General features: G+C 45.2%; 1 protein-coding gene across 1 annotated transcript in view; it reads right to left on the bottom strand.

Annotated features, from left to right (window-relative positions):
- Window positions 1-4,699: 4,699 nt before the first annotated feature.
- The window catches only part of SHISA6 (shisa family member 6), a gene marked incomplete at both ends in the record, with an annotated part of 256,272 nt that continues 245,042 nt past the window's right edge, over window positions 4,700-15,929 (bottom strand). Inside the window, one exon of the mRNA XM_084298419.1 lies at window positions 4,700-5,250. Within this exon, the coding sequence (XP_084154545.1) occupies window positions 4,700-5,250 (551 nt within the window). The remainder of the gene's footprint in view (window positions 5,251-15,929) is intronic.

Genomic DNA, 15,929 nt, shown 5'->3' with positions numbered 1-15,929 from the left:
CTGTATGTGTTAAATATATTTCAGCAGAGTCCCTCCTTCTGGACCAAGCATTAAATTTGAAACAAACCTAAGACAAGCTACTTCTCCATCACATGAACTGCAGATGGCAAATTGATCACAAATTAGAACACTTACTTCAAATACAATTAAAGTTACCCTGTTTCACGATGGTTTTGTTTGTTGTGGAAGAAGATGAAGAAATCTTCCCAGCTACCAGGAACTACCCATCTCTTACAAAAACTTGATGCCAGGCTCTTGCGGACTTCTGGTGGGAAAGCTTCTGATAGACACAAGAACAGAAATATACATGCAGGAAGCCCAGATGCATGGGATTAGCTTTGCAGCTGGCCAGGTTAGCAAAACAGTAAGCAGAAATTAAATCTAGGCCAGGAAAGGAGGGCTTATTTCCAAGTAATTGTTTCACCCACCCACCCACACCCATCCCCCAGTAACAGAGCATCGTTTATAAAAGGAACATTAAAACATTGAAAAATATTTCATTTTTCCGTAAAACACAATTCATTGTCATTAGAAGTCTTTTATGACAAAATTTCTGTTCCGTGTGGTGATCCGCATGGTTCATTAAAAATAGTTTTCCACATTTCAAAGAGTGAGTCAATAAATTTTGGAAGCTTAAATTCGTACAGGGTCATTTGGAATCTAATGACATTTTACAGTATGTATATATATATATATGAGTATTTATGTATATACACATATACATACATGTATCTGTATTAATGAGATAATTGTATAAAACCCATTGCAGCTCACTATTAGGTGTTGCTGCTTGGGGAATGCAAATAATTATCAGTTTGTAGGAAATAATATAAACTTTTCTACATCACCCTCCCCCAGTCCCTGCACATGCACTCTGGGAACTGGATGCTCCACAGATGTGTGTTTCCACCTGTGAGTTGGAGAAAAAGACAGATCAATTCTTCATAGTACATTAGGTTAATCAAGGCAGATTATATTTTACTGTACAGAGGAATGTGACTGCTTTCTGCTTTCCTCCTGAGTGCAGAATGAGATGGTGACTCAGACAAGAGAAGAAGAAAGCAGAAAAATCACAGTGCAGGTAACAGCATCCTTAAGAGCTGCTGCCTGCCAGTGGGACCATGACCAGAAGGAAAGCAGTGGGAAGTCTGGGGAGCTGCATCCCCCTACCCAGCACTCTCTTTCCAGGTAGACACCGGATTGCAACACATCAGACATGATGTGGCAGGACAATGATGACAAATAATAATAAAAATGCTTTGCTTTTCTACAGTGTCTGTTGTGAGAGGGTCTCAAAGCACTTCACAGACATCATGGAACGAACCCTCATAATGTCTCTGCGGAATAGGAATAGTTGCTATTATCATCATGTGTTGACCACAGAAAATGGAAGTGCTAGGGACCAGGCTGTGGACCTTGACTTCCAGTCCTGGCCCAAGGGTCTTTTCAGTGACAAACTCTCAGAATGAGCAATAAGTTAAAAATGATGAACACCTCTGTGTGCTGAAATGCTACAACTCTAGATAGCAATACATTCCAGCACACAGCTCAAGCCATGGGAACACACAGTGCCCAGAAACAAATTGCAGTCATCCAGGCCATGGTGCCTTCTCAAAGAAATTGCTGAAAATTTTGCGTGGTAGTGACAGAGTCCCTGAAGAGATTTGGCCTAGAATTTTATTTTTTTTTTTTTAATGGTTCTCATGGGACACATCTGCTTGAGACTGTTGTGTAGGTGGAAGAGGTGAGGAAAAAGGGCCACGATTTCTTTGGAGGATTATTGCCCAATAAGACAAGTTATCAGAGGGCTTGTGATGTTAGTCAGTATAAGAGAAGGCTCTGAGGTCCTGGAGCACAGCATAGCATCTGCATGGGCTACTCGAGTGAAAATTTTCCATATTTGCATCTGGTCCCGCAGCTGCTTAGCTCACAAACTGAACACTTAGACAAGGACTAGAGCTTGAGACATACAGCCATGGAAGTGGAAAGAGAGGAGCGTTCACCTACCCGTGGCCTCACATGGTCACTCTGCTCCTCTGTCCCTGCCACCTCAGCTCCTGGAGAGTTTAGATTGGACTCTCCTCTCCCACAGTGTTCTCATTTCCCTGCTTGCAGAGAAGACCCTGGCTTTGTATGGTCCAAAATTGACTGGAAAGGCCCCAGAATCTCAGTAAGGACTGCCTCCCCATCAGTAGTGTGCACTTCTCTTCTCTTCAAATCAGTCATGAATTTCACGTTGCAGGAAAGTCACCAAAGGCAGTGTTTTCACAGGGATTTGCATTCTGTGAAGAAATAGCCAGTGACTGAGCTGAGGAGCTTGAAGGAAGTTGGGGAGAGGAGTGTCCATCAAAGGAAAGGTCAGGAGATGAGGTGTGAGCCTTTTCTCTCTTGTCCCTCCCATGCTATTGAACTTCTATCCTGATCCACAGATAAATTTGTCTGTTGCCCAGAACAGTTTTGCCCAATGCTGCATGTTATTGACCATCTGGACCATGGAGACACTTATTTGTTCCTTCCCATCTCAGTTTCCGTCAAACAAAGCCCCAGTACTCCTCTCAGATGAATTCTATTCTGAACACAGTCTCCATCAGGTGGGGCAGAAGAAAGTCCATGAACTAGGAGCAGCAACCCCAGGATGGTGTGGGAAAGAGAAGGGCCTTGGATCCCTTTTGAAAACTGCAGCACAGTGAAAGTCAGCTTGGCTCCCCCTCTGTGGCCTCTCTAAATTCCACCTGGAGTAGACAGCATGCTCCTCGTGCCTACCCTGCACCAGAAGATGCAGGTGCTGCATCATCAGCTGCCACGTGAGAGTCAAATTCACAACAACCCACAATCCTTGTATGTAGTATTGAGCTGGGAACAGCATTAAGGCCAGGAGGTGGGAAGTATTTGAGGGGTGGAGAACAGAGATAATTTAAATGGAGTTTAGTAAAGAGTCAAGTAGGAGAAGCCTCAATGTGGGTAAGCAGAATGTGAAAAGTACCATATGGGAATGTGTTTGCAACCTAAAGTCAGTCATCTTTTCACCCCAAGGAAGGAGCGTGCCTGTCATTTTGGTTGGGTGCAGGGGTGTGTGTGTGTGTGTGTGTTGCATGTGGTGGTGCTTTGAGTTCACACCAGGGACAGTGAGTGCTGGATAGTGTCCGGCACTACTGCAGTTACAGCGCTGGGTCTGGGGGGCCTCTGAGATCCTTTCCTGGCCAAAGAAGTGCATTCTAGTGTGAGTTGGTTCTACAGAATTTGATAGGAGCAAAAATGAAGAAAATAAATAAATAAATAAATAGATAAATAAATAAACAAATCAGATCTCAAGCTGTATAGAAAGCCAGAGATAAAATCCTCACAAATTCTGGACCCATGAGTCTATTTTTTAAAGATTTTACAAATATACAGTATCTAATTACCATTATATCAGATATACAACATGCCCATTTATTATAAGTATGCTGGATATATAATTTATATGCATGAAATGTAACTGCATGGCTAGGATTGGGACTCAGTGGAATTGGAATTTGGAAGGTTTCTTTCCTGGGCCATTACCTAGTAAGACAATCACAGAAAATTACCGGCCTACTTTTTGGTAGACAGACACCCTCAGCTTTGTGTTTCTGCTAAGGGACAGAAAGAGATTTGCTACATACAGAGTTCTAAGTTGCAACTGAGAGGAGGAAATATGTCTAGCAACAGGGGAACTGGGCCACTGGAAAATACTGTCAGGAAAAGAAACTCTTGTGGAGAAACCCAGGCTCACTGAAAACCAGGATAGGCTTTCCTGGCAGGGGTTTTCGTGGAGTCAGGGCTTCCCCCAGTACAGGTCAGCAGCATGAAGCTGAACAAATTCTGGTGCTGTAGGCTCAGCAGTGGCAAGAAGCTGAAGAAAGAGAGAGCCTGTTCTCCCTTCCTATTTACATGTTGGAGACACTGAGATACTAGAATGTGGAGAAAGGGTCTAACAAGCATTTCAGTATATTTGTGCTTATTGAACACATCAACCCCACTACTTCCTACACTGAGAGAGCAGGCGATTTTTAGGCACTAGTATATTTTTATCTTATGAGCATATTTAATATAAACTAAATTGTTATTTCTCAGCCAGGCTATTCTTGTCCCTAGATCTGCCAGTCCCCTAGCAAAGTCTTCCCTTGAATTTGCTCCAAGGGTGAGGAAGACCAGATGGATGGGTGCTGGCTGATACCGAGCTGTCTGGAGGTGATCCCCAGCAGCCAGAAGCTTACCTACTTGCTACTGAAAGGTAGCTTGATGGCTGGCATGAGGGATGAGAACAGGGCCCCTTCCTACCAGGATGGGGTGCTGCATTTTCTCCTCCCCGTCACAGGCTGCATGAGACTGGTTCTACTTGTAGCAATTGAAAAGTCCTAAATTGATAAAAATAATCAGATAATGCAGGTGAGCCCTTGGAAGGAGCCATCTACTACTATGGCTTTCTTTGACAGAAACTGATGCATGTCAGGAAATTTCCTCCATTATCCCTCACTAACTTCAGTTTGGTTGGGTTCTCCTTATGTCATCAATGTAGGGGTGGCTTTAAAAACAACAATATGGGTGGGACTGTCAGAGAAGTCTTTTCAGACACTGAGTTATTAGAGGTTATCTTGGCCTATAAGGCCACTGCAGTATGGGGTGAGGTGGCCACCCCAGTCCTTACTGAATATCTACAATGCTCGAGGTCATGATATCAAACAGTCACCTCTGTTTTGCTCGCTGTACGGTAGTGATGGTGGTGTCCTGGAATATAATGCAGCTGCTCTACTGTGTTGTGCCGTCGGGAGGCGAATGCTTGGCGCTTGGCGGAAGTTGGGTTCATACCTAAGGTATTGTACAAGTTATTTGAGGCACTGGGATGGGAGTGCATTTTTGTCATCCTGTAGCGATCCAAGACGGGTGTGGAAACAAAGACGTCTGTGTGTGACAATGCCCGTGACATTGACTGCTCAGGGTATCCCGACCGCTCTGGGGAGAGCAGGGGGTCTTGGGAGTGGAGGCGCTCGGCGGACAGAAGCTGTTCATCTGAGAGGATCCGTTCATAGGACATGCTAAACTCCTCGGGCATGATCCTCTCAGGGGACAGCACCCTGTCCTGGGACATGGCCCTGATGGGACGGCGGGGCCTCTCCCTGTGGTTGGTCTGCTGAGACATTTTGATGACGTTGATAGGGAGCGTGCCCCGGGCTGCCAGGTCAGGCAGGTGTCTCCTCCTCATGTAATACTCATCAGCCTCTTTGTCAGCTGTGGGAAAAGAAGGGGAACAGTTAGAAATGTCAGAGCCATGTCCCACAGGCTGTGTGCTTCACACAGCCATGGAGAAGCCTTCTGAGGACTGTCTCCAGCAGCTGGACCTGGGCATGGACATCCACGTCAGGATGCTGCCTGTCAGAGAGGCACCAGCCCTGCATTGTTGTGTGGCCATGGGCTTATGGCAAACAGAGACAGCTCCAAATGCATGGAGACAGATGCTATTCCCTGTGTGATGCATCACACCTTCCCACACCATGACACAACAGACTCCATGCGTTGCTGAGTACAGATCTTGGTACGACACGATTTAAACAAACAGCAAGTCATGGCGAAGTTATCCAACATCACCTTTGCAATACAAAGGAAGCATAGGAAAGGTGAGCTGGAGCAGCCAAGTTTCCCATTTGGGGAAACCCATGCCTCGTTTTTGACCTCAGATGTAGATGTGCTGTGGCATCCCTAACTGATGTCATTGCATTTTAAATGTCTGTTTTTAAATAAAAAAGAAAAGTAGCTGTGGTGGGCTCTCTCTAAGACATTGAATCATCTGTCTGAGATTTTATTTTCCAGTTTTTCCAGATATTTTGCTTGATATTGTAGAATTTATCTCATGAAAAGTTTCTTGCTCATTTTGCTTCTTCTCTGTCTTAAACTATATCTTTGTTGCTCAGGATAATGATAACTCAGCACATAGACATAGACACACAGCATCATTTTTTTGTATTTCAAACATATGAGGATGTCATGTGTTGCAGATATATCCCAACATATCACTTTAATCCCAGAGCAGATGGAATAACCTGACTCTGACTCAAGCAACTTGCAATTTGAAGATGAAGCAAAAAAAACAAACCAAAAAACAAACAACCCAACTTTCTGGTAAAACTAACTGATGTTCATATGCCATAAGCAGGTAAGATATGTAAGATTAATCAACAGTTGCTGGGCTTCAAAGCCAGTGCAGCTTGTGGACTGCTATGATGTGCCTGTGACTGCAGGATGCACGAAGCTTCCCCACACAAAGGTAAAGTGAAGTTCTCCACCTTACAGAGAGAGCAAGATCTCTTGCAAAGTGACCTAATGGGAGCTGCTTAGCACAGGTACTACAGAGTTGAGAACGCGCATGATCCGATATACCCTTTCATTATCAATCTCGAGCCAAGTGTTGATGGGCAAAGACTTCATCTCCTATAGGACACACACAGCTCCTAGTACCTGTCATAAAATTCATTTGCAAAGTCTTTTGCCTATAAGATAAATACAATACAGATATATCATAAAGATAATAAAAAATAACCCCTTTTCTCAGCTTTAGTATTTCACTCCATTGATGTAGGTGATGTAAGATGGGAAAGTATCAGATAGAGGAGGAGGAAAAAATTATGTGTGGTGTTGCTGAGGTTGCTCAAGTGATAAAAATTGCAAAGCTCTGCTGCAAGACAGTCTAGGCAACCATGGGGTGTGCGAAGTAGATGATCCTCTCATGGGACAGCACCTTGTCCTGAGACATGGCTCTGAGGGGATGGTGGGTCCAGACCCTGTGTCCTCAAATGCTTACAGTCTATGTAGACATTCAAAATACCTAGTAGTTAAATAGGAATTTGGTGAGGAAATTGCTCTGTTTACTCTGACACGGACATAGACCTATAGGTTTTAGACATTACATTGGATGAGGAATTGGCTAGTTTTCCCACAAGGCAGAGTTATCTGAGGAAATGCCAATGCCTTATGATACAAGACCAAGTGTTGACAACACCCCAAAAGTTAGCTCACAAGAGAACAGTTTAAAATTGGTGTCTTAAGCTCTTCAGGAGGAACTCAGAGTGCTTTAAGCAGCCTGTGATGGATGCTCTCACGCACTGGTCTCCTCCTTTCCTCTCCCACATGCTCAGCGCTCTCTTTCATGCCCCCGGCTGCTGTTATTCATGTTTCTCCAAATATTCCAAATACCCTAGAAGGTTCGTGAAGAGAATGGTTGGTCTTATCTCAGCACCCAAAAATACAAACTGAGAATATGTGTGCTGAAATGCATGCCCTGTTAGCACCATCGTTTCAGTCAAGCTCTTCTTTACAACCTACTAATTGCCAGGGTATGAAGATTACCCAGAGCACTCCTCTGTTGGCATGCTTGCCATGAATTAGCTTTGCTTACTAGAGTATATATTGTAGAAATGAGTCGCTTTTTGCCATCAAAAACTTCTTGGAGGAATCTTGTTGCAAAGGTCAGATAGCAGCTCACCTGGAATCAAATGACTTGTCCTTTCAAAATCACCTTATATGAAGCCTGAGAAGGACTGGGGAATTTTGATATGGCCACAGGAATTTTAGATATCTGTTTTCTATCATGTGGCCATAGATAGACTTGCGTACACTTAATGTGCACAGACTTGATAATGATGTGTAAGGCTGGTTGCAGAATAGGAGCTGAGCAATTAGCACTTTGGCACTTGGCCTCTGCTCTGGAAGAGAGAACTGCTGCTGGATTTGCCCAAGTGACTCTAAATAGATGTAATTAAAGCAGAGAACATCCCAAATGGAGATGTGCTTGGATGCTCACACCTGGCTGTGGTAATTGCCAGCAGGAGCTAAACCAGTTTAAGTGACGTTTGCAGCAGTTTGATTCTGTTAGTGAGGTGGCAGAATCAGCTGATTAAAAGTGGTTCAAAGTTGTTCCTTGCTAATTTAGGTAAAAAATGCAGCATGGTCTACACTCTAAAAAAAAAAAAAAAAAAAAAAAGCCAATTAGAAACATAAAAATATATCCTTTCCTTCCATTTTCCATCTCTGTAAGCAGTGTAGAAGTCTCCATGGCCTTTTACTAGCAGTGGCTAACCCATTCAGGGACCTGATTTCATTTTAAAGGTGTTCTGAGGCTCATGCAGGCTGTCTCCTTCTTTGCTGCTGAGAGACACATGTAGATGTTGGCACATCTACATGTTCTACATATTCCAGAAACATTTTCAGGTGCAGACAAACTTCACATCTCCATCTCAGAGGAATCAAAACCACAAACTCCATGCTAGCTGGCTTAAGCAGGCACAAAGCAGACATTTAACAGGCTGCTGTCTCTGAAAGGTAGTGCCAGCTGAGCAGCACTGGACTGGTGATGGAGAGCAGAGTTTGAGGAGGGGTTGGGTGCATTGTGTCACATGAGTGCCTTTGTGCCCAGGAGGAAGCTCTGTGGCAACTTTTCTACTGCAGTGAAGAGCAGTGAAACAAGCACACCTCCAGGCTTCTGAGTTCCAAGGCTCCAGGTGCTTCACCCCATGGGTGGTGGTGGAACTGCTGATGTCTGTTTATATTTGTCTGCTGAAACCCAAATGTCTCCAAGACCTGAAACCTGCTAGTCTGTTTCATCTCTTCCTTGTTGCACCAGAAAGTTCACAGGGATAATGAGGCATTCATAGTGCTATCCCTTATCATTTTATTGATGCTCATGTGATAACTGACATTTTTAATTTTAGCCAAAATAAAACTGCAATCAAACAAGTTTCTCCCTCATGGATGTGCTTAAAATTCAAAAACGTATCCTGAGTGGATTTCTAAAGGACAGAAATGATGAGTAGACAAAAGTAAATCACTGGTCTATTGATTAACAGTGAGTTTTTTCTCTCTCTCTCTCTTTTTTTTTTTAATTCTTTTTCTTTTCTTTTCTTTTCTTTTCTTTTCTTTTCTTTTCTTTTCTTTTCTTTTCTTTTCTTTTCTTTTCTTTTCTTTTCTTTTCTTTTCTTTTCTTTTCTTTTCTTTTCTTTTCTTTTCTTTTCTTTTCTCTTCTCTTCTCTTCTCTTCTCTTCTCTTCTCTTCCTCTTCCTCTTCCTCTTCCTCTTCCTCTTCCTCTTTCAAAATCAGTATTATATTTGTGGGACTTTACTCATGTTTTTCAAATGCTTGGAAGTGGAATTACTAGAAATTACATTTTCTAGACATTTTTTCCCCCTTCCCATTCTTTCCCCCTTTGTTAATATTTGGAACATTGACCAGGGTTGGTCTCATCAAACTTCAGAAATGTTTGAGTGCTTCATCTTGACTTGGCTTTAGGACGAGCTGACTTGGCCAAGAGGGTTGTTTTGTTGTTGTTGTTGTTTTTGTTTTGCTTCTCTTATTTAGAGGGAATGCCCAAATGAGTGTTCTTCCTCATATGTCTCTCCTCAATATGTCTAAGATGAGTGAGACAAACCCATCGCAGTAAGGCAGAGCAGAGCTCCTCCGACACTAATCTTAGCTTCCCAACCTGGTACGCCCCTCTGACTATTACCCTCTTTTGATAGTCCAGGCGGGCAGTGACAACATCGAAGAGAGAAGCCTGAAGGCTATCAAAAGAGACTTTAGGGGGCTGGGTCGGTTAGTGGATGGAGCGGGAGTGCAGGTGGTGTTTTCATCCATCCCTACGGTGGCAGGGAGGGGTTCAGAGAGGACACGGAAAGCCCACCTGTTAAACACGTGGCTCTGGGGCTGGTGCCAACGCAGAAATCTTGGGTTTTTTGATCATGGGGCACTTTACTCAGCACCTGGCCTGATGGCCGCAGACGGGTCCCTACCTTTTAGGGGAAAAAGGATCCTGGGCCAGGAGCTGGCAGGGCTCATTGAGAGGGCTTTAAACTAGGTAGGAAGGGGGATGGGGCTGAAGCTAGGATTGTTGGGGCTGTGCCAGGGGGAACGATGGCAAGGCCGAAGGATAAGGCAATGGCCCAGCTGAAGTGAATCTACACCAATGCACACAGCATGGGTAACAAACAGGAGGAGCTGGAAGCCATCGTGTGGCAGGCAGGCTACGACTTGGTTGCCATCACGGAGACGTGGTGGGACCAGTCTCATGACTGGAGTGCTGCAATGCCTGGCTATAAGCTCTATAGAAGGGACAGGCAGCACAGAAGGGGTGGTGGGGTGGCTCTCTATATTAGAGAGTCTTTTGAGGTTGTAGAACTCGAGGCTGGGAACGACAAGGTCGAGTCCCTTTGGGTTAGGATCGGCAGGGACAACAAGGCTAGTGTCCTGGTCGGGGTCTGCTATAGACCGCCGAACCAGGATGAGGAGACGGATGAGGAACTCTACAGGCAGCTGACACAAGTTGCAAAATCGTCAGCTCTTGTACTCTTGTACCTTCACATCTTGTACTTCAACTTCCCTGACATATCCTGGAAGCACAACACAGCCCTGAGAAAGCAGTCTAGGAGGTTTCTGGAGAGCGTGGAAGATAGCTTCCTGACGCAGCTGGTTAGTGAACCTACCAGGGGTGGTGCCCCGCTAGACCTTCTCTTCACAAACAGAGAAGGACTGGTGGAGGATGTGATTGTCGGGAGCTGTCTTGGGCAGAGTGACCACGCAATGGTGGAGTTCACTATTCTTGGCGAGGCCAGGAAGGGGACCAGTAAAACCGCTGTATTGGACTTTCGGAGGGCTGACTTTGAGCTGCTCAGGACACTAGTTGGTGGAGTCCCTTGGGAGGCGGTTCTGAAGGGCAGAGGGGTCCAGGAAGGCTGGGCGCTCTTCAAGAGGGAAATCTTAATGGCGCAGGAACGGTCTGTCCCCAAGTGCCCAAAGATGAGCTGGCGGGGAAGAAGACCGGCCTGGCTCAACAGAGAATTGTGGCTTGATCTTAGGAGAAAAAAGAGGGTTTATAAGCTTTGGAAAAGTGGGCAGGCCACTAGGGAGGACTTTAAGGATGTAGCGAGGCTGTGCAGGGACAAAATTAGGAAGGCTAAAGGTCATCTGGAGCTCAATCTGGCTACTGCCGTTAAAGATAACAAAAAACGTTTCTATAAATACATCAACACAAAAAGGAGGACTAAGGAGAATCTCCATCCTTTACTGGATGCGGGGGGAAACTTAGTTACAAGAGATGAGGAAAAGGCGGAGGTGCTCAATGCCTTCTTTGCCTCAGTCTTTAGCGGCAATACCGGTTGTTCTCTGGATACTCAGTACCCTGAGCTGGTGGAAGGGGATGGGGAGCAGGATGTGGCCCTCACTATCCATGAAGAACTGGTTGGTGACCTGCTACGGCACTTAGATGTGCACAAGTCGATGGGGCCGGATGGGATCCACCCAAGGGTACTGAGAGAACTGGCAGAGGAGCTGGCCAAGCCACTATCCATCATTTATCAGCAGTCCTGGCTATCGGGGGAGGTCCCAGTTGACTGGCGGCTAGCAAATGTGACGCCCATCTACAAGAAGGGCCGGAGGGCAGACCTGGGAAATTACAGGCCTGTCAGTTTGACCTCAGTGTCAGGGAAGCTCATGGAGCAGATCCTCCTGAGAGTCATCACGCAGCACTTGCAGGGCAAGCAGGCGATCAGGCCCAGTCAGCATGGGTTTATGAAAGGCAGGTCCTGCTTGATGAACCTGATCTCCTTCTATGACAAAGTGACGCGCTGGGTGGATGAGGGAAAGGCTGTGGATGTGGTCTACCTTGACTTCAGCAAGGCTTTTGACACCGTCTCCCACAGCATTCTCCTCAAGAAACTGGCTGCCCTAGGCTTGGACTGGCACACGCTTCGTTGGGTTAGAAACTGGCTGGATAGCCGGGCCCAAAGAGTCGTGGTGAATGGAGTCAAGTCCAGTTGGAGGCCAGTCACTAGTGGCGTCCCCCAGGGCTCGGTTCTGGGGCCGGTCCTCTTTAATATCTTCATCGATGATCTGGACGAGGGCATTAAGTGCACCCTCAGTAAGTTTGCAGATGACACCAAGCTATGCGCATGTGTCGATCTGCTTGAGGGTAGGAAAGCTCTGCAGGAGGATCTGGATAGGCTGCACCGATGGGCTGAGGTCAACTGCATGAAGTTTAACAAGGCCAAGTGCCGGGTCCTGCACCTGGGGCGCAATAACCCCAAGCAGAGCTATAGGCCGGGAGAGGAATTGTTGGAGAGCTGCCAGGCAGAGAAGGACATGGGAGTGATGGTGGATAGTCGGCTGAATATGAGCCAGCAGTGTGCTCAGGTGGCCAAGAAGGCCAACGGCATCCTGGCTTGTATCAGGAACAGCGTGACCAGCAGGGCGAGGGAGGTGATCGTCCCCCTGTACTCAGCTCTGGTGAGGCCGCACCTCGAGTACTGTGTTCAGTTTTGGGCCCCTCGCTACAAGAAGGACATCGAGGTGCTTGAGCGGGTGCAGAGAAGGGCGACGAAGCTGGTGAGGGGCCTGGAGAACAAGTCCTACGAGGAGCGGCTGAGGGAGCTGGGCTTGTTCAGCCTAGAGAAGAGGAGGCTCAGGGGCGACCTTATCGCTCTCTATAGGTACCTCAAGGGAGGCTGTAACGAGGTGGGGGTTGGTCTGTTCTCCCACGTGCCTGGTGACAGGACAAGGGGGAATGGGCTTAAGTTGAGCCAGGGGAGTTTTAGGTTAGATGTTAGGAAGAACTTCTTCACTGAAAGGGTTGTGAGGCATTGGAATGGGCTGCCCAGGGAAGTGGTGGAGTCACCATCCCTGGAAGTCTTCAAAAGACGTTTAGATGTAGAGCTTAGGGATATGGTTTAGTGGGGACTGCTAGCGTTAGGTCAGAGGTTGGACTCGATGATCTTGAGGTCTCTTCCAACCTAGAAATTCTGTGATTCTGTGATTCTGTAATCAGGGAGATGAGGTACATTGGTGGAGTTCTAGGAAGAGAATGTGGAAAAGCTAAGGATGGTTTTTATTCTCATGGCTGTAAGTTAGCATGACTAAAACATGTGCATGTCTGTAAGCAAGATCATCAGAGCAATTTTTTTGTTTTTCTCAAAGGTACTTCTCTGCTTTTCTTTCTTAGCAATTCCAGTGTATTCCCTCTTTGGACTTGTCTCTCCTGTTTCAATTGGCTTTAACAGTTTCAAGCTGCCTAGTCATTTGTGATGATTCTTCAGCCCATTCCGAGTGGCTTAATATGCCTGAAAACATCAGCTTCCATTCTGAGTGACCTTTCCCACTTGTTTGGAAGCAGCTTTTCCCTGGGGTGCTGGGTAGGGCAGAATTAACATGGATGCTCTTGCTTGGCTGCATGATCCCACACCCCATGCACCACTGCTCTTCCCCTGCACAAGCCGAGCAGGGTGAGGGCAAAGTTGGCACAGAGCATCCCGTGGAGAGGCCCTCAGAGATCCTCCAGCCTGGCTCTACTGGTAGCACCCCCCAGCTGGGTCTCCAGGTGTCTGTGCTGTGAAGCAGCTGCGTTTCCTTGTTGCACAAATCACTTAGATAAGTCTCCTAGACTGGGAAATACTTCATTAAGTTCTAGGCATCAAAAATCAGGCTTGTTATCCAGCAACAGGCTAGGTAAGTTTGCCAGAGCAACTCAGGAGCGAATGAGAGACTGGCACCTTCTAACGTCTGTCCGTTAGACGACTAACGACTGTCCTTCACTGGTTATAGAGGTGCCTGGATGAAACAGAGACAAGATGCCTGATTACTGCAGGATAAAATAGGGTGAGGTAGATCTGACCATAGCCTCACTGAGCTCTGGCTCCTCATCTCTAGCAAGGAGATAGTAAATAAGTCTTTGTTCCTGGAGACTCCTTGATTATTCAGTTCAGATGTTCTTGGGCAGAAATTGTCTTCCCCTACTTGCCTCTGCTAACTGTGGGAAAACAAGTGACCTTTAACTGTCTGGAAAGCCTGAAGAAACCCAGACAATTAGCTGAAACACAGATTTTAAGAGTATCTAATGCATTTTGTTTGATTCAAATAGAAATATTATATTTGCTATTGATCTTTTTCAGAACAATTCATTTTTTCTAAGCGTGGAAGGCAGTTCACTAGAAACAAAGTATTTTAAATATGAAAAATTCAAATGTAATAATTCATTTGCAAAGCCCAGACTTTTTTGCTGTTGTTGTTGTTCCCACAGACTTTCTGTTGTCTTTAGCTCCTACATATGCACTAAGAAAATGATGTTGCTGTCATTTTGGAAGGGAAAGTGTGGCTTCTTATTTTCGTTTGGCTCTGGAGAAGACCAGATATAAGAACATGATTCAGTTATCCTAGAGGTGCTGAGTCTATGAAAGCCCAGTGGGAGCATGGAGTGCTTAGCTCTTTCAGAGCTGAAAGTTTTTATTTAGTTACCTAAACATATAGTGTGAGGCTGTTGGTTTAGCATTTGTCAAGCTCTTTGCAAGGCGATGGACTGGTCTAGACCTGACAGTGATGGGAAAATAACTTCTCTTTCCCTTGTATAATGGAGGGATTTCCTTTTAGGGCTGATGATGCTGAAAAGGTAAAGGGGTGAATGAACCCCACATATCTTCCATAGCCGATGGCTAGCGATGAACTCTCATATTCTTAGGTTTGTGTTGACTGCCAGGTGTCCCCTGAATGGAGACAGAGATATAATTGCCCAGAGGGTCAGGAATGCCTCGGGAGAGGAAGGCGGACTCTGCTCAGCACATTCTTGAAGGCATTTGAGCTTGGTACCTTAACACAAGCCTGTTTTAATCTTTTTATACAAATATCTAGAAAACAGTGCTGGAGGACAATACATATTCCCTTCTTCTGTGACACACTGAGGGGCAGGTTGGACATGGATGGAACTATCCTTTCTTCAGCTGCAAAACAAAATTTTCCAGACCCCATGGGCCAGACATTTAGCAAGGTAATGACCAGTTCATGGGTGGCATTACTTGGTTTGAGTGAATTTATATTCAGCGTGAGTCAGGTAAGCATGGTAGGAGTGGGTAGAAAGTAATGTTCAAACCGAATATACATTTCCAGATGTTGGCTGTGAAAGATGTAGGAGTTTCAGTTAGCACACATTTGTTGTTTTTTAATGTTTCAGTGAGCTACATCAATATCCTTTACTCAAGGAGCTTTCAATGACTTTCAATCTATGCACAACACGTAGCACAATGGATGAATCACGGGCTGATCATTCGCTTCATCACAACAAGAGCAGTCATTGGTGCAGTTCCTGGTGGGCGCTTCCCTAACTTCTTCCCAATAATGTCAAGAACTCGTCCAGCCTCTGAACTGGAAGTATTTATTCCAGGTAATCCCAAGCATTGCAAACCAATTGCAAATAAAAGAACATTTGGGGGGCTTTTCAAAAGATACATTTTAATGCAATTTCATCTGAGAAATTAAAATGAGTCATCACCTCAAATTAGCAACATTTTAAATCAGTAATGTTTCAATGTCATGATTTCAAGAGTTTCCCATTATCAGGTAATATCATCAAAACTGTGCAAGAACATGGACAGCTCACCTCAAGGATGCAGGGAGGGGAAAATGTTTATGGTTTGGGAGAGAGAGCTCCAAATGTTATGTCATGGATAGTCCAAGGGCTTCTCAGCTGCTTAATTTTGTGTGTCTCTGTTATCTGGCTGAATTGGGAATGTAAATTTTATACAGACTAAGGAAGTAAGATCTACTTGTCATCCCCACCTACCTTCAATGAAACTATCGCAAGTATAGATACACCTAAGTAATTTTTCAAAATAAGCAGTATAAATACCTGACTGCACCCAAAAATGTCCTTGGAAACATAATAAAAACTTGATGTCTCAGTCTGGAGAGAGGGTTTTTCATCAAAAAATATCACTTATTTCAAAATCCCACCAAACTGAAGAGAATTCCATGACTTTCTGAAGAGATTTCCCATCAGCAACAGTGTTGTGCTGGAGCATTACAGAAAAGTTGTCAGAACAATGCAATACTTAAAACAGCAAGAAAGAACAGATACTAACTGGTGTGAACAGGGCAGAGAGCAACAC

Source organism: Netta rufina (assembly GCF_964035555.1).
Source record: "Netta rufina genome assembly, chromosome: 19".
Taxonomy (NCBI): Eukaryota; Metazoa; Chordata; class Aves; order Anseriformes; family Anatidae; genus Netta; species Netta rufina.
This window is presented reverse-complemented; position numbering and strand designations above follow the sequence as displayed.